At 37.6% G+C, this 26,762-nt stretch overlaps 1 protein-coding gene across 3 annotated transcripts in view; it reads left to right on the top strand.

Annotated features, from left to right (window-relative positions):
* Kifap3 (kinesin associated protein 3) overlaps positions 1 to 26,762 on the top strand; it is a 142,014-nt gene that overhangs the window by 75,326 nt on the left and 39,926 nt on the right. For all 3 annotated transcript variants that reach the window (XM_087906340.1, XM_048421014.3, XM_087906341.1), the window contains exons 11-17: positions 580 to 680; positions 9,621 to 9,729; positions 11,001 to 11,113; positions 14,362 to 14,527; positions 15,259 to 15,384; positions 18,502 to 18,600; positions 21,939 to 22,024. In XM_087906340.1, the coding sequence (XP_087762466.1) occupies positions 580 to 680; positions 9,621 to 9,729; positions 11,001 to 11,113; positions 14,362 to 14,527; positions 15,259 to 15,384; positions 18,502 to 18,600; positions 21,939 to 22,024 (800 nt within the window). The remainder of the gene's footprint in view (positions 1 to 579; positions 681 to 9,620; positions 9,730 to 11,000; positions 11,114 to 14,361; positions 14,528 to 15,258; positions 15,385 to 18,501; positions 18,601 to 21,938; positions 22,025 to 26,762) is intronic.

Genomic DNA, 26,762 nt, shown 5'->3' with positions numbered 1-26,762 from the left:
CTACACTGAGTGAAATCCCTAGCCCAGAATATTATTACGTCAGAACTGCAGGGACATTCCCCAGACTGTAATGAATTTGTGATCTTAGCAGTTCGTGATGAAACTTTATTTTTTATGTTACTGATGTTTTTCTACTTGTTTTAGCAATTCACTGATGATCCAGGCTTCAGTACTTAGAATTCAAATATACTTGTTTACAGTATCTTTTACCTAGTGACTGCAAATCAACCGAATTAATCTTGTATTTTTATTCATTTGTAAGAGAGGGGAGACTAATGACCCAATCTGTTTTATACTAGACTATTGGGGACAGTAAATTTCTAGAAATTGAATTATTTTTCCCAGAAATATAACATGTAAAGTGGACATCTGTCTTTATACTTCCCAGTTAATATAAGTGTGATTAAAAATTCAGATTTGAAATAAGGATCTCCAAGTGTTTTCCTGATCAAGGCTATATAAATATTTGATTTAGCAGTTTAAAAGTTTTTAGTATATAACTTTACTAACTTGAATATGGTATATATATACATCTATGGCATCTTTCATTATAACCATGATTTTTTTTTCTGTGATCAGGCAATGAAAACTACAAACAAATAGCAATGTGTGTGCTTTACCATATAAGCATGGATGACCGCTTTAAATCAATGTTTGCATATACTGACTGCATACCACAGGTAAGAGGCTTAAGTGAGAAAGGCATTTAAGAAATACGCTCATCCCTAAATTGGACATCTGTATTGAATCCCCACTCCTCAAGGGTCAGGGATCACTGTGGAAGCGGGGGTGAGAAGACTAGTAGTCAGAAGCAGTGGAGGATGACTTTGGGGAAGTGTCCTGCAGGCCAAGCAGAGCAGGTGCACCTATGAACTCAACAGCTATGACAGTATATACAGCTCTTTACAATTTCAACCAGGTCTCATTACAGAGAGGTAAGGTAGAGATGAAGTCCTGTCCCTAGCCAGGGATCCATTAGCAATTGATAGCTCCTGGAAGGGAGTCACTTTTCTTTGAAACTGTTGCCCCAATAGTTGACTGTACTCCTCTAGAAGATCATGCATTGAAGAACAAGTGAGCAGCACAATTGGAATTGATGAATGAAAATAAAGAGAACACAAAGTTATGTGACTAGGGAAGGGGTGTAGGCCTGAGAGAAGTTGGGGGAAGTGAGTGACTATGATTAAAACATGTTGTACAAGATCCTCAAAGACCTAGTTAAAAGGAGAAAATATTAAATCTTTTTTAAAGGAAATTTCACTCTTCAAAGGTACTTTCACTCTTGTCTCTTAGATCTCCTATTCCTTAAGATACTTTTTAATACTAATAGTATACTTGATCTATTCAGTAAGTAATTCCACATATGAAAATTTTTTATGTGGTATAACCTTATATATTATTACTTTCATAATGTACAAGGGGGCAGGAGAGGTGGCTCAGAGGTTAAAAGCACTGGCTGTTCTTCCAGAGGTTCTGAGTTCAGTTCCCACCAACCACATGGTGGCTCACAGCCATCCTCTTCTGACATGTACATGCCAATGGAGCATCGTATGCATAATAAATAAAAAATTCAAAAGAAATTTTGGAAATAAAGAACTAGACCTGGTTGTGTAGCTTACTGGCAGCACTTAAGATTGCTTGGTGCCTGTCATAGCAGCAACGAATGCAGAATAATTATCCACACCCCAGTGATAACTAACACTTTCATACCCTTTCCTCTTCATTTTTTGAGATCCATTTACTTTTGATGTGTATGAGTTTTGCCTACATATTTGTCTGTGCACTGCATGTATACAGAACCCCCAGAGGCCAAAAGGAGGTATCCAATCCCTTGGAACTGGTTTTAAAAACAGTTGCGAACCATCATGTAAGGCTGGGAATGAAACCCAAGTCCTCTGGAAGAGCACTCTGTGCTCCTATTCTTTGAGCTATCTCTCCAGCCCCCTTGTACGTTATGAAAGTAATAATATATTAGGTTATATCACATAAAACATTTTCATATGTGGAGTTATTTGCTGAATAAATCAAGTATAGCATGTAATTAAATAAATTATAAACTATCTCCAATGATCATATAATACTGTGCTTAATGACCACAATTAAATTATATCCTCAGATTTTCCAAGGTTATCACATAGCATCCTCAACATATATAAGCACATGATAAAGTTAGTCTTGAATATTTGTCCATGTCTTTGCAGCCATGTGTGCTTCTGCACTGAGTTTTCTTTAGCTGCAGTCCATAACAGATGGATACCTAGGTCAAAATGAATGAGTTCTGAGTACGTATTGACCCAGTTGTCTTCTAAAAGAGATGCTTGTATTTACAACTACCATTTCACCCTTAACAATAATGATGCAGTATTTCTCTAAAAATGAGGTGCTTCAAAATTTTGATGTATGTACATTTCCAGAGTATTGGTGAAGGTGAACATCTGTTTAGCATCTATATTCTAGTATAAATTTTCATTCAATTTTCTGAATTGGCATATTCATATTACTGATGAATAAGATTGATTTTGCAGTGTTTTAACTGCCATGTTATGAATACTTCCCAGGTTTGACACTTTCTTTTTTTATCTTGTTTATAGTTGGCAGTTTGAAGTACTTTGTATTCTGTGATAGCAAAATGCCTTATCCAGATTCTTTTGGTTTTATAGTGCTGTTCTCATGGGTTTTCTTTGCTTCATCTGTGTGATATATTTCCTGCTAGGTCTGTAGGTCTCAAAGAAGTATTCTTGTTTTTAATCTATGTAACATGAAGGCCAGCTTGTTGGGGTATCTGTCCCGCCCGATACCCCACAGCCGACAAGTCCCAAAGAAAATCAATCACACAGAGATCTCTATAAGTTATAAAGCTGATTGGCCCATTAGGTCAGGCTTCTTATTAGTCCTTGTAACTTATATTCATCCATTATCATTATCTATGTTAGCCACACGGCTCAGTACCTTTCTCAGTGTGGCAGCTCACATGTTGCCTCTTCGGTGGTCTGGACAGGAATGGCAGAAGGAGCTTCCTGCTTCCCAGAATATTCCTGTTCTCATCGCCCTGCCTCTACTTCCTGTCTGGTTGACCCACTTTCTGCCTGGCCAATCAGTGTTTTATTAAAATACATGATTGACAAAATACAGATAATTCTCCCGCACCAAATCTATTATATAAGGCTGGAGATGTAGTGACTCGAGGACCTTACACTCGTGGACTCACTCTCGTGTCCGTTAGTGAGTGAAACTCCAATAATGTGAGTCCTGGATGCTCACAACAATGATTGATCTTTTTACTGTATTTGTATGGGAAAGTTTTCTAAAATAGCAAAAGAAAATTTACAAGATATAGAGCTAAAATAAAAGGCTGCGAGAACATTTGAGTACAAGACTGGATCACACTTAATACAGTCATTCTTAACTCTACTGCAGCACAATTCCTTGTTTCTCTAAGAGAACTGACTCAGATTTCTCTTTTTGTTATTCTGACTGTCCCTCTATTCACTCTCAATCCGTGAGTCAGAATTTAACAATCTGTTTTCAAGGATTTTAAGGTTTTCCTTACATGTATTTAAAGCCTGGTGCTCTTCCAAAGGGTCATTCCTCTTGCATTGTGGGGGTCCCTGTGAGTGTTTGCAGCAGATAGACATCCTTCCCAGAAGGCAGAGCTCATCCTTTCATTAGGACGTGTCCTCATGTGCTGATCTGTGTCAGCACACAGCCTGTGTGGTGTGACCAAGCTGTCCAGCATGTTACAGTCAAAGAGTGGCCCTGTCCAGGGGATATTACAGGTAATTCACTGCAGCCTGGCGCCAAGGTTTCCAGAGGTTTCTGCTTTGTAGTTTCAAAGGGAGTTCCTTCTCCTTCGGTGTCTGACCTTTATTGACTTCAGGATATTAGTTGGAAAACAGCCAAAAAAAAAATTCTCTCAAAGAATGACTTTTTACCCAGATTTGGATTTTTTAAAATAATAGCATTAAGAGAGAAATAAATACAAACCAGGAAGAGGTCGAAAACTTGTTACCTTGAATATTAAATTTGGAGTTATCCTTCTCTTACAGAATGTATAGTCTCAAAAATAAAATATGAAACTTCAAATGACTCAAAAAGAAGAGCCTATTTAGAGTAATTTTTAGACATGGCTGTAAGTGCAGCTTAGAACTTGGTGTCTACAAAAGTTCCCCCATCCTTACCAAAACAGTCTTCTTCCATGTATGCTTGACAGAGTGTTCTAATATCACACATGTCGATGATGGAATTTTTAAAACATTTGTCATCTGTATTTCATGAGTCAAATTTTCCAAACCCATTCAAGTTCTGACAATTCTTTTATTTTTTTAAAAAAACAAACTATCTATTTACATTTTACATACCAATTCCAATTCCCACTCCTTCCCCTCTTCTCATTCTCTCATCCTCCACCCAACTCACTATCTACTTCTCAGAGAGGGTAAGGCACATTGCTTTGAGGAAGGACCAAGGCCCTCCCTACTATATCTAGGCTAAACAAGGAATCCATCCAAAGAGAATGGATTCCAAAAAGCCAATACAAGCAGTAGGGATAAATCCTGGTGCCACTGCCAATGGCCCTGCAGTCTGCCTCAGCCATATAACTGTCACCCACAGAAGGTGGGTTTGGGGTTTGAAACTAGACCTTTCAGAAGGTCTAGTTTGGTCCAAGGCTTATTTCTTCTCTGCCCAACTGGAGTTGATGAGCTCCCATTAACTCAGGTAAACTATTTCAGTGGGTGTCCCCATCATGGTCTTGACATCTTTGCTCATATTCTCACTCCTCCATCTCTTCAACTGTACTTTGGGAGCTCAGCCCAGTGCTCCACTGCAGATCTGTGCCTCTGTTTCCATCAGTTGCTGGATGAAGGTTCTATGGTGACATTTAAGATATTCATCAGTCTGCCTACAGGGCAAGGCCAGATTCCCCCACACACACTATTGCTTAGGGTCTTAGCTGGGATCATTCTTGTAAATTCCTGGGAATTTCTTTAGTGCTAGGTTTCTTGCTAGCTCCATAATGGTTCCCTCAATCAAGATATCTCTTTCCTTACTCTTCATCTCTGTCCTTCCCCATCTCGACCATCCAGTTCCCTCAAATTCTCCTCCCCCTCTTTTTCTCCCCTCTTCCTCCCCTTCCACCCTCCCTTCCTTCCCCCACCCCCATGCTCCCAGTTTTGTCAGGAGATCATGAAATTTTGACAGTTTTTAAGGTTTTTATTCTCTTCTTTTATCTTTCTGAAATGTTGATTGTTGAAGGAATATGAAATTATATTATATTATTGGAACTTTTAGTTACTTTAATAACTAAAATACCCTTCAGAAATTAGAAATGTACTCCTGTCCGGGGCAGCATTTGTGTTTCCAGTGGGCTTTAAACTTTCTGAGGGCAGCTCACCAATTGACCTATGTATTAGAGAAAGTCCTATCATGGTGGCAGTGTCCACAGGTCAATGGGAGTTTTGTTCTTTTTAAAGAGTACTGGTATTATTTTTTCATTGAATATTAAAAATAAAGATCTTGAAGTAGTACACTTGGATTTTTCAGAGAAGACAATAATAACTCTGAAGGCAGAAATGCAGTGGCCCAGCAATGATTCACATCTATTTTAGTGATCAGAGAGAATAGTTAATATTCTTAATTACATAAGATGATATGTATGTGCTGTCTGGATTGCAAATAAAAGTATGGCTTGTAAAATGTGAATCTTTCTCATCATTTCTGACTCATTCATAGTGCAGTGTTATACAGTGTTTTACAGGATAAACCTGTAGTTAGGTTAGAGTTCACATTCTGAAAATATTAAATGTCCAGAATAGGAAGGAGAGTATGCATGCAACGTTCCTCATAATCTCACCCAATATTGCATCACTTTTCTTCCTTTGTACTTTATTGCCTGTAATTATTCAATGTGTTCTCATTTTCTTTCCCTATTTGTTATTATTCCTCAAAATTTGAATTCAGGTCATCTTTTTTATGTATGATCTTAATGGGCTCAGTGGGTGGATTGTTTCAGGTAAGCATATTTGGATAACCAGGAGTTAATGGTTGTAGTCTAATAATAGTTAAAAGTACACATTAACAGTTCATTGTTATTTAGACCTCTGAGCTGCATGTTTTGTTTAAATAGGTGCAAATGCCATCCAGATGCTTATAAAAGTATTTATTGGTAATAGAATGGCCAATCAAAGTACATGGTTAGGTAGTGATGTCATGGTGTTATTTAATATTTTGCCCTAGAACAGCATGCAAGAGTCGTCAGAGTGATCCACATGTTTTCCACCACAGTTGTCCTGTTTGGCCCCACTTTGATCTGCATGCTTCTTTTTAGCTGAATGCTGGTAAACGTCCTTTCTGACAGCCCTCTCTGCTCTTGCTGCCATTATCTGCTGAGTTCAGAAACCAGAGCATCACATCAAACAGGAAAGCTAGGGAGTAGCCAGTCAGAAGAGATTCCTGCGGCATGCACAGTTCTGGCATAATCATTCAAAGATGTTTGAGTAGGGGGAGTGGGGTGGTGGAGGTGTATGAGAATACAGAGAGCTGTGGGGGTTGGCCTTTGGTCACTGGTAAATAAGTGAAGTCAGGTGCCAGAGAGTCTAGACACAGTGATTTCAGTCTTGGGTCTTTGGTATCTGATACTCAATATGGGACTTGTCTGATTGAACACTATTGCTTCTTCATTGCACAGGCTGAAGACCTTTTAGTGCTTTCCTGTTAGATTAGTAAAAGATGGAAACAGACAGTTAAAACAGAACAAATCTAGTTTTAATATTTCCTAGTTGTCAGTAATTACCCTTGTGTTTGAAGTACCATGGGTAGCAATCAAATTAAAGACAACTGCACTATGACTCTTGGAGTTTGAATTAAGCTGGTTTTAGAATCAAGTGCTTTAAAATGGAAGTGTTCTCATTATGATGAAGCAATGATTTTCTATTAGGATACATTTCACTCATACTTAAATTTTCTCTCAGTTTTGCAGATGGGATAATAAATTTTTCAAACCAGACGTTATTTTAAAAATGTATCTGATTGTTTCTACAAGAGATTTAGTAAGGAAATTATTTTTTTAATCCATAGCTTCTAAATGTGCCATCTGCAACCTTGTTTTTCAAGGGTAATTTTTATACTTAAGGGCTAATTTTAAGTAAATATTTATTACAATATTTTACCTTCTTAAAGCATTGTTTCAATGTAATAGATTTTCATTGAAAAAAGTTTTATATTAGTAAAAGTTCTGAAGGAAGATAGCAGTAACAGATTTTGAATTATATTATGAAAATGTAGTTATGTTAATTAGTGGATAATCGCCTGCAGTTTTGCTAATTTGTTTATTTTTTAATTGGCTGACAAGATTTGTTAAATACATCCAGTAAATTAAGATAATTTTATTTTTGACTTAGAGTCTCTTTATAGTACAACATTACTACGTGTTAATGATCTTTTACTCAGAGATTCATTAGTGACACGTTTGTGGTTTGTGACCTGCCCTCTGGGGAGGACATGATACATGCCAGTATTATGTAGTTTCTGCATATAAATTACCACCATGTTATTAGGGTTGTGCATGACAGTTGGAATAGAATAGTGCTTTTAATTGATTTTGTTCTCAAGCTGTTGGTTGCTCACAAGAAAAGTTTATTGATTTTGACTGTATTGACTGTGTGTCCTATTTGTAGATGTCTGGAGCTAACACTGAAAGTAATTAAAACCATAGCTTGCAGGCCAGATTCTAAAATAAAAACTTATTCACTTTACTATATACAAAATAAGAATTTTTTTTTAAAAAAAGAGGCCATGAATTTGAGAGAGTATTGTGGTGGGGGGTGGAGTACATGGAAAGAATTAGAGGAAAAGAAGGAAATGGTGGAAATAATGCAATTATAATCTCAAATAATAAAAATATAATAGAAATAGTATAAACCTTATTAATGAAAGTGTATGATTCTAAAAGGTATTTTCCTAAAATACAACATGTAAATATTTAGGTTATATGTCTTAAAATGTTTCAAATGTTTTATCTTTATTATATGTATCTTATAAAGCTTATATGTTCATGTCTTTATCTCTTATAAGCAGTTTTGACTTACCAAAAATATCTTTACTTAATATGTACTAATTTATCGTGTTGGTTTCCCCATAATAGAAGAGTGTTTTCTGAATTGTGTAGGTCTGCTCACTTACACCTACTGGCATGGAGCTGGGGAGATAGCCCAGTCAGTAAAATGTCTTCTACACACTCAGAAAGTCCCGACTTTGATTCCCAGAAACCATATTTTAACAAAGAAAAGGCCTGGAGTGATGGTCCTAGCTCTAGGGAGACTGTGAGGAGATGCTGGTCAGCCAGACTAGGCCACTTGTGAATTCCAGGTTCCAATAAGAGACAAGATGGGCAGCACCTGAAGAAGAATCCACAAGGTTGTCATGAGACCTCCATGCACCTGCACATACCCCCAAAGAAACACATGGTTATATACGTAATAACTAAGTCACTCTTGGCATACGTAGCTTGTCTTTTCTTTCCTGACTTCTGTTTGTTACTTCTCAAACCCTCTCTTCATATCTGTCTATCTGACTTTCTTTTCTCATTTTATATCGGTGGACAAGTTTCAATATCTAGTCTGGAGCTTTAGAAATCAGCCATATGCAGCAGTTTCTAACATAAGTCTAATAAAGACATAAGCTTAGGCCTTGATTATAGCTTCTTACTGAATACTTGTAGTTAGACTCATTGGCAGCTTAAACTGCACCAGTGTCAAACCCTAAGTACTTTTTTCCCTTTTTAGCTTCCAACATTTTCACTAGATGTTGGCAACATCATCCCTACCATTCTCAATACAGGATCCCAGGAGTCATCTTTGGTTCCTTTCCTCCACTAGCCCCACTGTCTAGTCAGTTAGTCAGCCCCACTTTGATTCTCTTCTCTAAATATATATCTATTCAGTTCTTTTCTTGGCACAGCATAGCTGGCACAGGTAGCTATCATTTTAGTTGAGTTTTCCCTCTGCATATATGTTTTTTTACTCATTTATTTATTTTTGTGTAATCTTTCTTTGTAAAATTAAATAAAATGTGTCTCTAATCTCTGTGTGTTACAAAACAGTTTGTCCTGATTTATACTTTATTTCCTAACACTTGTCTTCAGAAACGTTAAGTAATTTTGGTGTGTCCTTAGGATGAAGCCTAGAGTCCTTAATGTGTCGCAGGAGCTACAGGATCTAGCTCTTGCCTTCTCAGCCCCTTTTTCATCAGCCGTGCCTGGCTTCCTTCAGTTCTTCAGAACAGTTGTGTTCTTTGCTCCTTTGTCACTTTTATATGAGCTGTTTTCTTCATTTGGACTGCCCAGCTTCCAGGCAATATTTTTAGTTCCTTAATGTGCTGAGGTGTTGCTTGATATTTCCTAGCATTCTCTACACTCCTTGGAAATTCCTATTTAATACTGGCCATTTAGTTATTTGTTACCACCTATTTACTCATTGTGGCTATTTAACAGTTAAAACTTTCCAATTTGTAGTAAAATGTAGATTACCTTATTTCCAGTGTATAATTTAAGAGAATACTTAATACTTCTACTTCTGAGCTTTGTTTTGGTGTTTTGAATAATATATTACTTTGTTTCTTGCTAGTTAATGAAGATGCTCTTTGAATGTTCAGATGAACGAATTGATTTGGAGCTGATTTCTTTCTGCATTAATCTTGCTGCTAACAAGAGAAATGTCCAGCTCATCTGTGAAGGTCAGTGCACAGAGCTTCACAGGTAGCCTTTTAAACATATGGTAATTTGCATATAATGAGAAATAGATAATAAAAGGAAGAAAGAATACATTGTAAACATATATTCTTCTAAGTTTCTTCAGTATTCTTATACTTCTTATGAGTCTCATAGGATATCCCTTTCTGATGGATATACTCCTTGGTAATATTTTGTATACAAATCAGCTTGCATTTATTTGAAAGGTAATGAAATATAATAATATAAGAATATTGTTTCTATAGTATCCTGATAAAATGACTTACCTTATTCAGGATGTTTCAGTGTCTACTGGCCATTAGTTTTTACTTATGAGGAGTACATGTTCATTATAAAAAATACAAATGAGCAAGCAGAAAAACCTTAAATCTTTATTCTTACCACTCAGAAATAAATGTAATCAATTTTTGTATGCTTCTATAAAAATTTAAATAAAAATGTGATTTTTCTCTCTGTACCTTATAAAATGGTCTTCTAAAAATAATATTTTGACTATCATTCCATATAATAAAATGATTTTATAAAAGTGGGCTAACAAGAGGTCTTGGTGAATAAAGGAGCTTGACACACAAACCTTTTGACCTGAGTTCAATCCATGTAAGATTTGACTACTCAAAGTTGTCCTCTTACCTCCACATACATGCCATAACACACACAAACACGCAAACATCATGTTCACACATACACAAAAACAATATTAGCAAACATTTTAAAACTCAAAGCATAATTGAGCTATGATTTTGCCATTGTCTACTCTTTTGCATAGTTAACTTGTCGCCCTTCTTTTCAAGCATAAACAGTGCTGTAGAAATTATCTTTTCTCTAGCTCTTTCTATGTTTTCAGTTTTGTATTTTTAGAAGTCCTAGAAGTATAATATTTTTCAAAATTGTTTTTTATTTGTGGAACATAATCCAAACCCAAGAAAGCATATACTATGTGAGCCTATTTTGATGAAGCTGTAGATCATAAAGCTCAACTATGTCTAAAAAGATAAGTAAGAGAAGTAAAAGAAAGGGTGAAGGAAAATAGTTGTGTGGGAGGAATAAAATTGAAAGACAGGACACGAAAATGAACGAGAATATTCTATGCATGGTTTATATGGTGTGTGGTTTGAGTTACACAGCACATACATTTGTCTGATTCATATTGTACACTTAAGGATCCTGTATTGTATTAGATGCACTCCAAACAAAAAGCTGTTTAAGTTTAAAGTCACCTCAGTGTAATCCAGAAATTTCTGTTTTTCTGTTTTAGGAAATGGGCTGAAGATGCTCATGAAAAGAGCTCTGAAGCTCAAGGACCCCCTGCTGATGAAGATGATCAGAAATGTCTCCCAGCACGATGGACCCACCAAAAGTTTGTTCATCGTGAGTAGCTTCCAGCTTAAAACCTTGAGACTCCAGTCTTGAGTTGCTGCATTTAAGGAGACAGCTCTTCCTGAGTTCTCTTCAAACGTTTACTCAGGACTCAAGCCACCTCTGTGCTTGGGAGAACCTGTATGAGCTGAACTCAACGGCACTAATGAGTAAAATCCTCAAAAGATTAAATGAAGGAAAAGATTCAGAGCTAGTATCCACAGAAGAGAACAAGTGGCATCTCTCTTTCTGAGTCTTGCTTCCCTCAGTCTACAGTGTTTGCAGGAAGAAAAAAAAAACCCTTGGAAGAGGCTGTTAGGGGAAGGAAGGAGAGGGGAGTAAGGTAATGATGGGAGTGTTTATAGTCAGAATTTTTATGTCTGTGCATAACTGTGTTACAACAAAGCCCATTGATGTGAACAGTTAAGAAACAGTGATTTAACCTAATTAAATTACTCTCTGACAACCTGAGTTTAATCCTAAGACCCATTCATTGGAAAGAACCAACTCTTTAAGTTGGTCTCTGATCTCCATGCATATGCAGGTGTCTGCACATGTATGCATGCATACATACATATCTATTTCCATATTAATATTTTGCATTAGTTTGGTACATTTTCTCCTTCAAGTTGTTCTCTAAGTTCCATATGTGCTCCACATCACACAACACACATACACACCACAAATGTAAGCAATAAATGATTTTAAAAAATGGGACAAAACAAAAAAAAATTCTTTAGCTTCAGAAAGTAGTTGGAGCCCCTGGTTTGCTGTCCTTTGCTTTGATGGACGCACAGTACAAAGGCCCAGCATGGCAGAAACATGTGCATTGCCAAGGTGTGCTTCCTGTTACTTTGTCACTGCTTCCCCAGAGTTTTGAAGGAGAAAGCTAACGAACAGAATAGTAAAGAACCCAAGGTCTCACACAGATGCTTCGGCAAGTCTTTTAACCTCCATGAACCTCACTGTCTCTCCTGTGGACTACAGAAAGAGCCCCGTTCTCAAGGAGCCATGATAATAATGAAGTGTTGAGAAACTCCCGGTATAACTGAGTGCTGAGACAAATAAGCTGTCATGATTACTTTACTTCAAATCCATTCCAGAGTTAAAGCTTTATTCACATGACTATTATAGAACACACATCATCAATTTGTAAATACTTCAAAAAGATGAAACAAACAAAAAGGAGAAGACAAAGGAGGTAATTCAGATATCCCTAGTGCTTAAATTCTCTGATCATGAACTAGCCCAAAATAGGAAATTTGGACTCAGATTTTCAGAATAATACAGTTTAAGCTACAGTAAGAAGTTACTGTGTAGTTGGCATCCTGTTAAAGTTGGTAGGATGGTTATTGATCAGTCATTCCTACTGCTGTGTGACCTTATGAGAGTCAGGATTTCTGAGGTAATTTAAGGTCCAATAACCCATATGTAAGAGAGCCTGAAAGGGCTGTGCCCGACTGTGTTGTGTCTTAATCAAACAAGCTAGTATTCTACTGGCCTTTACCAGTGAGCTTTAATTTACTTCATATGGGAGTAAAATGACTGAGCATGCATTTGCTAAATCTTTACAAGTGGTTGTATTGTACATCCAGGAAGTACACCGCTGCTCCAAGTGAATGCAGGGCCCAGCACTATGTATGGTCAGGAACAAGGACAGAAATTAGTCTTCCTGCCTCCTGGCTGCTCCAGCCCAAGCCACTTTGCTTCCCATTTTTGGACAGTTGCTCCAACTATTGCTTGAGTGCTGCTTCCCAGAGTGAGGATTATTTCGTTATCTGTTTGTTTCTCTGAAAATGTATCTATACTGACATCTGGACATCGGTGAATACCTGATGTTAGAAATCTGTATCTTCAACAGAGAGAGCATAAACAATATATTCACATTCCCATGACTGAGGCTTATGTTCAGATCTTCTTATTCATCTGTACCTGCTTAGTCCAGAATTCTTTCTCTTTTACCTACCACAACTTGCCAGATAACACATCCCTATACTCTGCAGTAATAGGCTATAAAATCTTAAAGTTGGTAGATCAGCTTGATACTTCCATTAGAAGCAAATTTATCTAAATGTTCTTTCTGTTGTAATGAAGGCTGCTTGGTCATTCTGGTCGCTTGGCCCCAAAATAATCACACAGAAAATATATTATTTAAATCACTACTTGGCCCATTAGCTCTAACTTCTTATTGGCTAACTCTTAATTTAACCCATCTGCATTAATCTGTATATTGCCATGTGGCTGTGGCTCATGGGCAAGGTTCAGTGTCTGTCTCTGGCTGGGGCTTTTCTCTGACTCTGCCTCCATTCTCCCAGCATTCAGTTTGGTTTTCCCCTCCTACCTAAGTTCTGCCTATTAACAGGCCAAGGCAGTTTATTCATTAACCAATAAAAGCAACACATAGACAGAAGGACCTCCCACACCATCTTTTCAAAAGTATCCCATTTATCCAGGTACAAAAGTGAAAACGTAACCACTTTGACTTTTTTATTTGCTTGCCACATAGAGTCTCAGAATGCTGCTAATGACTTATTGAATGCATTGTGAGAACAGGTTTTATATTTTTCCCAACATTTCTGTCACAATAACAATATTATTCACATTTAGAAGGTACTTTATATTTGTTGAGTATATTAGTGTTAAATAAATTCCCTTTGACTTGAAACCTAACTTTCAGCCATAAGTTATTAAGATTTATTTTGGAGCAATGACAATAATTGCTTTAATATGTGTGAAGTGGCTACTGTGTAGATTATAGTTCCAACATTATATTCTTAAAAGGCATCATCCTATTTTCAGAAATTGAAGTATCCTTAAGGTTCACAGCAAGTAAATGATGGATCTGTGAGTTGAGATCAAGTTTTCCTGAATCAGGGGTCCGCAGGTTTTGACCAGAGAGGAGAAAACATCCCTTCTTCCCTTATTGATGGTCCTTTGTACACAATTACCACAATCACTTATTTTAACATGCTGGAAAAAAAAGAAAGAAAAGGAAACCCCACTCCGCATTGTAATGTTACAACTGTCCAGTCAGCATGCCCTCTCTGGAGCTTACCATCACTTACCATCGGATCCTTAACAAGTTAACTCAATTAAATTGAGAAATATATATATAATGTGTGTATGTGTGTATGTATATATATGTATGTATGTGTGTATATGTGTGTGTGTATATATATATATTGTTTTGCTTTTTTCTAGCAGTTATTAGATTAGATCCTCTCCTACATTTTAACTCTGTTGCGATTCTGCTTCCTCAGGATTATGTTGGAGACCTTGCAGCCCAGATTTCCAGTGATGAAGAGGAGGAGTTTGTAATTGAGTGTTTGGGAACTCTGGCAAATCTGACCATCCCAGACCTAGATTGGGAGCTAGTTCTGAAGGAGTACAAGCTAGTTCCATTCCTCAAAGATAAGCTGAAGCCAGGTCTGTGTCTATGTTATAGATTTTTTGCTTAAGCTCTGGGTTTTGTATAGGGTTGCTCACCAAGTATTGTGTGAGTCCGTTGTTCTAGGCAGCACACTATTCCAACAGTGTTGTTTTAGAAAGACTATTACCAAATCCCCTTTTTTCTATAAGTCCTCATTGTTCTAAGTTGTCATAAAGTGATTTCTTTCTTTTCTTTTTTTTTTCTGGTTTTGAGACAAGGTTTCTCTGTAGCTTTGGAGCCTGCCCTGGAAATCACTCTTTAGACCAGGCTAGACTCAAACTCACTGAAATCTGCCTGCCTCTGCCTCCCAAGTGCCAGGATTAAAGATGTGTGCATCAACACTGCCCAGCTAAGAGTGATTTCTTAACATTAGTTTCTCTTCCCTATGTATTTTTGTTTTTAGATTTTTACTGTCTTTTTATTAACAAGTGTCCCCCCATGTATACATGCAGATGTGGAAGCTCACACACAGTAAAGAGTCTCTTACCATCTGCTTACATTATCTTTCAGTTGTATTTTCAAATATAATATTTACACCATCCTATTGTCTCACCAGTTCTTCAGGTTATCATGGAGAAACATGAAAAATCTGAAATGAAAGCATGTCAAAGATCCATTGGATGGCTTTAACATCTTTTAGTATCTTTTCTATGCACTTAAATTTGACAGAACAAATGGATTTGCTCAGGACACTCAATGAAAACCTTCCATGTCTTGATTTCACCAGGTGCTGCAGAGGATGACCTTGTTTTAGAAGTGGTTATAATGATCGGAACTGTATCTATGGATGACTCTTGTGCTGCACTGCTAGCTAAATCTGGAATAATCCCAGCACTCATTGAACTGCTGAATGGTAATTTTCATTTTCATGCCAATGTGTGAAGGATATTATTTTAAATTTAAAATGTAAAATACAGAATCTACAATGTTATATGTGTTTTGCTGGGGACCAGCCTCAGCAGAGAAGTGGATCTCGAATCTAGGATGTCTGGAAGGTGAAATGAGTACACGAACATAGGATGCTTTGTCGTCTCCACAGTATTTTCTTTCTTTAATCATACATTTAACTAAATTATGTAGTAACAAAAATGAACTGAATAAGCTACTAACTAGGATAGGATAGAGTAATATGAAAGGACTTGAGGTTGCTGCTAAGGACATTACTGTGAAGCAGTTCTGTACCAATTTCATATGCATTTTCCTCCTTTCTGAGATTCAACAAGTATTACTGAATCACTTCTTTCTGTCTAACTTTATCTTGGTTTAAGTTTGGTCTTTTTCTGTTGTGCAACCTTTTCTTTTTATGTCTTAACTTCTCAGTAAGAACATTAACTTGGAAGCTGATTCTAAACATCATATTTTCTTTTAGACCCACAGGATATTGCCCTCTGAACTTGTCAGAAAAATAAATGTCCTATGTCTGTCTTCCCTGCCCAACACATGTAACCATTGAACACTTGAAATGCAGTTGTCAGGACTGAGAACCTGAATTTTCAATTTAATGTGAATTGAACTAGCTACAGTAGTATGAGGGTACAATATTAGTGGGGAACTAGAGTCTTCCCTTACTCCGTATTGCTCTTAAGGGTCCAGGGCTCATTATTGTCTCCATTTCAGATCAAATTTATCTGAAATTAACATTGTTTCATTGGGGTAATTTTCTATTCCATATTAGAGATTAAAAGTAGCTAATTATATAAAAATTAAACTTGCTGGTGTGAGACATCTAAAAGAAAGCACAGTTCTTATTCACAGTCCTTCCAGTGCCATTTATAAGATATATATACATTTTATTAATTTTAGTAGATATTTTGAAGTATACTATACATAAAGAAAATCCACAAATTATAGGTTTATATTCAATGAACTCTCAAAGTAAGCATAGGCATACTGCATTATCCATGTAGGGAAGTAAATATTACTGGCACTCTAGAAGTGCATCTGCTATTTTCCCAATCTTTAATGTTTCCCTTGGGAGATTTCTGTCTTCTAAACATTCTTTTTTATTTTATTTTATTTTTATTTTTACATTCAATTATTTACACTTCCTTCCCTCCTCCCAATCCCCTCCTGCTCTCCCACACCCCTTCCTCCCTCTCCTGCCCTGCTTGAGAGAGGGCCTGGAACCCTGCCCTATGGGAAGTCCAGGGCCCTCCCCCCTACATTCAGGTCTAGGGAGCTGTGCATTCATATAGAATAGGGTCCCAAAAAGCCAGAACATGCCCTAAAAACAAGTCCCAGTGCCTTTATCAATGGCTTCTCAGTCAGCCTCCATTGTCAGCCACAATCAGAGAGTCTGGTTTGATCACATGCTCAATCAGACCCGGTCCAGCAGGATTTGGAGAGCTCCCATTAGAACAGGCACACTGCCTCAGTTGGTGGACCAACCCCTCACAGTCCTGACTTCCTTGCTCATCTTCTCCCTCCTTCTGCCTTTCAATTGAACCTTGGGAGCTCAGTCTGTTGCTCTGATGAGAGTCTCTGTCTCTATCTCCATCCGTCGCTGGACTAAGATTCTATGGTGATATTCGAGATAATCATCAGCGTAATAGTGGGGCAAGGACAGTTCAGGCACCCTCTCTGCTGTCCAAGGACCTAACTGGGGACATCCCCGTGGAAACCTGGGATCCTCTCTAGAGTCAAATCTCTTGCCAATCCTAAAATAGACCCCTTACATATCTTCTTCCCTGCTCCTATGTCTGCCCTTTCTCCATCTCCACCCTCCCACACCCCCAAGCTCTTGCCAGTCCTTCCCTTATCCCTTCCCTCCCCCCTTTCCCCTTCCCCCAAACTCACCTCCGCCCCTGCCCCCACCCCCATGCTCACAGCTTTTGCCCTGCGATCTTGTTTGCTTCCAATTTCCAGGAGGATCTATATATGATTTTTTGGGGGTTCACCTTGTTATTTGGCTTCTCTGGGCTTGTGAACTATAGGCTTAATGACCTTGGTTTATGGCTAGAGTCCACAAATGAGTGAGTACATACCATATTCATCTTTTTGGGTCTGCGTTCTCTCTCTCAGGATAGTGTTTTCTATTTCATCCATTTGCATGCAAAATTCATTCTTTTTGAGAATTTCACATATGTGTACAATAAAATATGATCATCCCATTTTCCCCCACTAGCTTTTTCCATACCCTCCTCAAGACACTCTCTTTCCAACTTCATTTTTTATTTTATTTTATTTTATTGATTTTATTGAGCTCTACATTTTTCTCTACTCCCCTCCCTGCCTCTCCCCTCCCCTTCAACCCTCTACATGGAAAGAGATTGGTGGACAGACTGAGTAATTTAGGAAGTTAGTGATGGAAATCATCTTAGGCAGGTTAGACCTGAAGAGTTTAGTACACATGGCTAGTTAGACACTGTTAGCCAGGAAATATGTTTCTAACATGTCATTGAACTGTTGCCAAGAGTGTATGGCAAAATTACTCTATCAGTAAATCACATTTCAATTAGACTATAAGTAATCATGTTAAATTACAAGTTTATCATACTAAACATTTATTATATTATTTATTATTATCATAAAATATAAACATTTATAAGTAGCCTTTATGATAGCATTTTATCATAATAATTGGATTGAAATAAAAAATACCTCTTTTAAGCCAATATATGTAAAGTTTAACTTGGTGAATATTATTCAACAAAATGTCTTTTTATAATAGTCCATTTTCTTTTTCTTTTATTGGGTTTCTGGGGGTCAAACCCAGGTTCTCATAAATATTAGACACGTGCTTTATCACTGAGCCGCATTCTACCCCAGTAGTCAAATTCCTAATTAAGACTTAAACTCTAGAAGGCATCCTTTTGTCAGTGCTTTTTCCATGTGAAGTCAACATGGGGTGGGGATTAGCTCAAGTACTGTTGTTTGTCTGCCTGTCACCATTACTCTGTTGTTTCCCAAATGTTTTAAGTTCAGTGTATAAATACAGAACTATGTCACAGAAGCTTATGTTTCCTTTTAGCTCAGCAAGAAGATGACGAATTTGTGTGTCAGATAATTTATGTCTTCTACCAGATGGTTTTCCATCAGGCCACAAGAGATGTCATAATCAAGGAAACACGTATCCTTTCAGTGTTTAAAATGTTTGACCATTTACAATTGCAGAAACATTCGTTTTGGGTATTTTTTTTCAAATGTTGAAATGCTGTAGAAAACAGCAGACTTCGAAATGAATTTAAATGGCAGTTTCTCTTCTATGGTAATTGTTTACGTGAAAGTAGTATGGGATAAAGGAAATCTGAAATCAGCAGTATTCCAGAAACAGAACCTCTGTAAATGCCTCCAGTGTAAACCTCCACTTCAGCTAACAGACCACAGACCAAACTAAGTACACAAGATTAGCCTAGAAAATGGTGCCTGTAGCATTCCTGCTATCTCCAACACCTAAGAGTCTTCATTTCAACTGTTCTCTTACAGCTTCATGCATAAGCTTCACAGAGGCTTCCTGCAGGAAATCCAAGACATCCACACCCCGCTTGCCTTCATGGACTTTCTCTGGAACCTTGGTGCAATTCTCCATAAACCCGTAAATCCTCATTTTGCACATTTGCAAAACCAGTCTATGTGGACAATGCCAGGGCACACACCCACTTGAATGCTAGTATAGCCCCCTTGCGCTGGTGGTGCAGCAATCTCTGTTCGCCTGCATGGCTGTTCTGGTTTTTTTGTTTTGTTTTGTTTTGTTTTTTTTCAGGAGGGTGTCCTGGAGACTTGCTGTTTTCAAAGGAAAGTCTGAGTTTGAAGTTTTGCACTGTAGAACCTGTAATGGATGGAGTCCATACAAATGCCTTCAAAGCTCTCCTCCTATTGTTCTGTTGTCTGACTGAAAACTTCTTCACTTTTTCTTAATAGTATTAATCTCTTTAGCACCCAGAGCCTCTTTACATTAAGCTGTAATTGCGCTCCTACTCCTGTCAGTCTGTATGTATCTTTTCCACAGCTTTGCTGTTTGCTCCAAAACAAACACACAAACAAAACAAAACAAATAAAAGCAGCTCAAAGAAACAGAAAGATTTCTCAGCCTGAATCCTCCACCAAGTAATTAGTCCATTAACTTTGAATTCTTTCTCACTCAAATTTTCAGAACACAGACAAAACATCAAAGTATTCTTGAAGTTTTTGTAGTGAGTATAGCCTTTAAAGACTAAGGTGTCTCTTTAGCCCATTAAAAAAAATGTTTATGAAAACTTAAGACATAAAACAGAATGACAAGTCATGTGTTACTAGGGGACTTCTTTGAAAGTCAACCTATTTTATCTTAAAGATTTTTGTGAGTTGTAAAAAGGGCTTCACTTACAGGGGCTAAGACTAGCACTCACCTCTGTGTATAAACAGAGATACTTAGAAGGCCGTTTGATGCTGTATCAGTTTATCTAAACAACAGTAGTCAGTGTTCTCTAGGGCCTATAATCCTTCCAGGCTTGGGTTTTTCACTGAGTTTGCAGTGTCTGGCATGGATTCTCTCCTGTGAAGCAGGCCTCAAATCCAAGAAGACAGTGTTTGGTTTCCCCCATAACAGTCATGACTGTTACACAGGTGGGCTCCTCTTGCCTGGCAAGTTGATTTTGTAGTTGGTAGAGTTGAGATAGAGGTAAACCCTTGGATACCGTTTTTCTCCTGGCAGCCATCGTATCACCTCCTGGCACTTTGAAGGCTAGCCAGCAAGGAGATGCTTCCCACCTTAATTGCCACTCAGCTTCTCTATATCTTGTAACCAACTTGTGTGTTGTCTTATACAGTTAAGGTCTTATCATCTGGTTTTTGTGGACCATCAACAGTAATGACAAGAGCATGTATTGTTTTGGAGGCCTCCATGGTCTGTCTCCCTGATGAAAAACAAACAAATCAGGAGGTATCCCACATGACACTGGGAATCTTATTTAGTAACTCACTGCCTCTAGAAGCAACATTGTGTAGATAGATGTTCAGAGAATCTCCCTTCAAATTCTTGTGAGTGTATGTTGTAAAAGATTTCCATACAACTTAACATTTTAATTATTACCTTTTAAAAATGAGTGCTTACCTGAAATTTATATATTTGTTTCATTTTCTTTGCTCCTATCTCTGCTTGCATTCTATGTTGTTATGCTCTTGAATTGATTTCCACCTATAATGAGGTATTTTTATATGTAGTAATATATATAAATAATAAAATAGGGTTATCTGAAAATAACAGCTTCTCATTTTACTGATAATTTAGCAAAATATCAAATTCTGGGTTGACACTTATTCTCTTTAGCAATTTAGAGGCATTTGCCGTCCATCTTGCATTGCTTCCAATGAAAGCTCTGTAGTTAAAGTTACTTACTATCCCAATTCTGAGAACAGTTTAATTTCCTTTGTCCTAGAAGTGATTAGGTCTTTTAGTCAGAAAAACTAAAAGAATGTTTATTTTCTTTAGCATCAAGTTGTTTTACTGTTAGTAGACTTAGAATCCTTAGTAAAATATTACAAATGTACTTTTCACATATAAAGTTTTCCCCCACCCCATGGAAAGTTCTCTTGAACTATAGTTTCTATTATTTATTATATTCTATTGCTTTGGGTTTCGTCTTAGGGATTTAAATTTTCAGTTCCTCATCTATCTTTTATTTGTTGTGTATTGTGTCTACATGTTCCTGTGTGTACAGGTGCATGTGTCTGTGCAAGTAGATGTGCACCTGTTTGTGTGTGGAGGCCGGGGGATGACCTCAGCTGTCATTCCTCAGGAACCATCTATCTTACTCTTCCGTACAGGACCTCTCATTAGCCTGGAACTCAGCAAGTACAGGCTGACTGCTCACTGAGTCCCGGGTTCACTGACCTCCTTCCCAACACTGAGGTTACAAGCTCACACCTTCACACCCACTTTTTAAATATAGTTTCTAGGAAATGAATTTAGGTTCTCAAGTTTGCAAGACTAGCACTCTATTGTGAACTGTCTTTCTAAACCCCTTGCCTATCCTTATTGTGTTTTAAATTTTCTAACCTTTTTGTACATTTAGTTTTCATATGTGTAAGTTGTCTTATTCTCTGCCTTATACTTCGTAAGAGTCTGTTGTGTTTATTTCTATGTTCATTTTCTTTTTCATGTTCTTTATTGAACTTTTGTTTCCTTGGGTTTTCTAATTCTGATTTATATTTGTCATATATATTTTATTATTTATTTAAATTCTGTTTTAAAATGCCTTATTTAAAATTACATAATTTTTCCAGTTCTTTTTCTTTTTATTATAGCAACTATATGAGATTAGAGTGATTATTTGATGTTATTCACTTTCATATGAAATGTTTCCCTGAATATCATGGACATGACAGATCAAGAAAGCAATTGTGCTGCCATAATGGTGTGTGTAATTTCTATATAACTGAAGAGCTACAATCTCAGTTCATTTTGTGTCTTTAACCACTTTTATTCAGAAGCTCCAGCATATCTCATAGACCTGATGCATGATAAGAATAATGAAATCCGGAAAGTCTGTGATAACACATTAGATATTATCGCAGTAAGTATTCTCTCTACAAAAAAAAATCTGATTTTATTTTATGAAATGCCACGCACCGCACCCCCGTATCTGCGCTCTGTGCGCTAGAACCCAGTTCGCGAGCTTCGGGCAAGGGGCTGGAGATTGAGAATACAGACGCAGAGACAAACCAACACACGAAGAGACAGACCAACACACGGACCTCCAAACGCTGGTTCAGAAAGCCCTCTTTATTAACACCATGTAGGCTTAAATACACTGCAGTCAATGGCCAACAGGTGATAATCCCATCATCTGATCCTCTAAACTAGGCACAGTTTCTAGTGACTTTAATTAGAAGGGTCTAGGAGGGAAGAGCAGCTGAAAGTCAGGACTCATTACTCACAACACCCAGCTGAAGGCCAGAACTCATTAATCCCAACAATGAACTATGAAAAAATTATGTAAACCTAATTTGAACTATTGAGTGGCAACACAATATTTGTATGCTGTCAAGATCTAGAAAATTTTGTTATCTAAGTGTGGACCTTTGGCTTTCAGCTTTTAACCCTAGGCTCTTTGGAGAGGATTGTAAATAACCACAGAACACAGGCTGATCTCTGTGCCATCCAAGAATCATTTCATTTCTAGAAACATATAGAAGAAGGGAAATTGCTGTCAGTTTCTATAAAATGAATCAAATTTCATGCAAATGATTTTTCAGTTATTTGATTATTTTTGTTCTATACATAGATTAGTTTTATGAGGTACTTAGTATTGAGGAAATACAAATGTCTTCACGTTATTGTTGATGCTGGATGTTTTAAAGTATGCATAAGTAGAGGGATGATCTACATTTTAGGTTGGAAACTGGCTAGTCCTAAAGATTTTTCTCGGAAACTTAGGGTGCTGCTATAGAGTTCTTTGGGACTTGAACCTTAGGCTAGGATGTGCCATGGTTTAACCTTAGCTGTGTACTGCCGATACAGCCTGCTTGCCACCTTCAGTACTCTTGGGAGCTTAGCAACCTCTTCTAAAAAATCGATAAACATTTTTAGAAATTAATTAACTAGTTCATTGAAAATAAACTGGGTTAACATTTCTGTTAGTGGTGTCATTGTGAAGTAGACAGTTAACAGCAGGAGCTTTCTTGTTAATTTCCCAGATTTTTTTTGGAAATTCATCATATTTGTTGCCAGCTGCTTTTTAGATTAGACTACCTCACTGTGGTTTTGAATTATCGATACAATGTTGTTTTAGCTTTGATCTAAGCCAGAGTAGAGAAACGAGAGAGAGACAGAGACAGAGACAGAGAGAGAGAGAGACAGAGAGAGAGAGAGGGTAGATAGACAGATACTCTCGTGTGTGTGTGTGTGTGTGTGTGTGTGTGTGTGCGCGCGCGCACGTGCGCAGTGGAATCTTTACCAGTGTACCGTATCTTGATAAAAATGGAGCTAATAAGCATAAAATATTTAATACTCTTAGGGAACAATTTAATGGCATATTTACCATTTTCAAATATATCACAATGTCATTACTGATAAAATTTGTACCATGGGAATAAGAGGCATCAAAAGTTCTACATGTGAGTCTGCTTAAACAGTGAGGACAACCATGAGCCATCCATCAGTGTTGTGCATGACCTTCGTGTGCTCCAGCTCCCCACAATGAGAAATGGAAGATATGTCTAGATCGGCATATTAGGTGTTTTAGTATGTAAATGAATGGTAGCTCTAACAATAACTTTAGTCTTTTTCGAGACAGGGTTTCTCTCTGTAGTGTTGGCTGTCCTAGAACTCACTCTGAAGACCAGGCTGGCCTTGAACTCAGAGATCCACCAGCTTCTATCTTCCAAGTGCTGGAATTAAGAGTGTATATCACCACTGCCTGGCAGTAGCCTCAGTTTTAATGTAAAACTATTTGGCACAAATACAAATATGTTATAGGATAAAATATTTTATTGTAGTTAAATAAACAATCTGAGCTGACTTCTTTATCTTATACTTGGAGGTGCTTCCCTCTCATGCACAATTTTTCCTAGATACTGCAACCACCCTTCCTTTTTGCAGCCAGTTTTGTGTTGGTGTTTTCTTAAGGTCTATATTTTACCATATTCCCTCACTTCCCATAACGCCCTTACAATTTATGTTAATCTTGACTTCTGCTTCCAAGACTTTATTGAAATGGTACTCATAAAAAAAAACAAAAAACAACAAAAAAAAGGCATTCGTTTGTCAAATCTCAGTAAATATTCCCAGCCCTCATTTTACTGTTGATCCCATCCTCCCTAGAGAGACTTATAAATTCTAGTTGGCACTAAAATTAAAGCCACAAAGAGAACAATGTTAGATAATTATTGTGAAGAGCTTTCTTGTCATGAAAATTTCAAGAGGAATCAGTAAAATTAAGCTGTGATGTAACAGCTTGCCATGTTTATATGGCTCCCCACAGTGTCATCAGATCTCTTTCAAGTTAGTATAAAAAGAAAACTCAAACATGGATTGAAAGACTTAGTTCACTTGATTTCTCTATACATCTCTCTGCACTGGGTGTGTAAAATCAGTATTTGATATGATGTCATGTGGTAGTTGTCTATTCACATTGGAAAACATTCATTTGAATAGCTTACTTTAAATAGACTAAAGTATTTAAAGATATTCACATGTGGATGATTTGTGTAATTTAGAAGCCTTATTGTGCTGTCCAACTGACACATATACATGTTGTGCTTTTTAGAAGTGAAACACTGTAGAGCCAATGGAAAGGCATGAGGGTGTGGAAACAAACTGTTCTGCTGAAAACTTATCTGTCTTACCCTTCTGCTATTAAACTATAAGGTTCAGCTTTAGCCAGACAGTAGAGAACTATAGCAGGCCCTAAAGACATGCTTCCCCTCACTTAGGTAGACATTCTGATCATAATTCAATCTTTGACTTTCTGAAAGTGGCAACTTGAACTACTTCATTTATAATTCTACCATTTATTTATTTATTTATTTATTTATTAAAAATTTCCACCTCTTCCCATTTCCCTCCCATTCCCCCCACTCTCCCTCCCTCTCCCTCTCCCTCTCTGGTCCTAAGAGCAGTCAGGGTTCCCTGCCCTGTGGGAAGTCCAAGGTCCTCCCTCCTCCATCCAGGTCTAGAAAGGTGAGCATCCAAACACACTAGGCTCCCAAAACGCCAGTCCATGCAGTGGAATCAAAACCCAGTACCATTGTCCTTGGCTTCTCAGTCAGCCCTCATTGTCAGCCACATTCAAAGAGTCCAGTTTGATCACATGCTCGTTCAGTCCCAGTCCAGCTGGCCTTGGTGACCTCCCATTAGATCAGTCCCAAAGTCTCCGTGGGTGGACGCACTCCTCATGGTCCTGACTTCCTTGCTCATGTTCTCCCTCCTTCTGCTCTTCATGTGGACCTTGGGAGCTCAGTCCAGTGTTCCAGTGTGGGTCTCTGTCTCTATCTCCATCCATCACCAGGTGAAGGTTCTATGATGATATGCAAGATATTCATCAGTGTGGCTATGGGATAGGGCCAGTTCAGGCACCCTCTCCTCTGCTGCCCAAGGAACAAGCTGGGGACATCTCCTTGGATACCTGATAACCCCTCTAGAGTCAAATCTCTTGCCAACCCTAAAATGGCTCCCTTAATTAAGTTATCTACTTCCCTGCTCCCATATCCACCCTTCCTCCATCTCAGCCATCTCATTCCCCCAAGCTCTCCTGAATCCTCCCCTTCTCCCTTCTCTCTCCCCATCTCCCCTTACTCCCATCCCACCCCCACCCCCCACCCCCGTGCTCCCAACTTTTACAGATACAGTAAATAATCTCAGTGAACCACTTAAAACAGTGACCACTCGGTTTTCATTGGCGTTTCTGATCCTTAAAGATTTGCTGTGAGGACTAGAAAAAAATGCTCATGTGGTCATGTGTTTAGTTGGGGAATTTATATGAAAATTATTTGGACCAACATTTCCCTTCCTTGGGACAACTAATAACTATATTATTTGTTTTTATTTTGATTTTTAAGTGACATAAGAAGATAATTTGTTTACTTTTAATTAGCCCAAAATTATTCTAAATATGTACTTTGGACAGATATATTAGTGTTCATAGTTTATATTTGAACTTATCCCACAGAATGAATGAATTTGGAAATTTTTTAATGTTCCATGCTATGACAATTAACTGAAAAAGGTTTTTTTTAGTACCTTTAAATAATAAAAAGGAAAATACTTTAACTTCTGTGGAAATATCTTATTTGTTAAATGATCCATATTCTGACTTTATAACTTAATTTAGATTCAATTTTTAAGTTAATCTCAGACAAAAATTATATTCCCAGTTTTCTGAGCACCCTTGTTCAGAGAAAGCATCTTCTTTTAATTTCTATCATTTGAGAATTTTATGCATTGTTTTGATCATATTCTCATTTGACCCACTTTTCCATCTCCTCCCAGAGCCACTCCCGATTTCATACCAGCCTGTGTTTTCTCACTTACTGTCTTAAAATTCCCCACATCTCATTAGTGCTGCCTATACATGCTTAGGTTTGGGGCCATCTGCTAAGTGTGTTAGACCTACCAAGGCTACACCCTTAAGTAAATCAATTTCCCCCTTTCTATCCTTTACCAACAGCTTCTCAGTTAGGGATGGAATTTTGTGCCCCCCACTGGCATTTTGTCTGACTTGAACTCGTACAGGTCTTGTACATGCTGTCCAGCATTGAGTACATATGTACAACTGTGTTATTGTGTCTTAAAAATGCTGCTTCTGGAGTTGG

Source organism: Myodes glareolus, chromosome 5 (genome assembly GCF_982192425.1).
Source record: "Myodes glareolus chromosome 5, mMyoGla1.1, whole genome shotgun sequence".
In the NCBI taxonomy this organism is placed as follows: domain Eukaryota; kingdom Metazoa; phylum Chordata; class Mammalia; order Rodentia; family Cricetidae; genus Myodes; species Myodes glareolus.
Note: the sequence above shows the minus strand (reverse complement) of the source record. Positions and strands in the feature narration are given on the sequence as shown.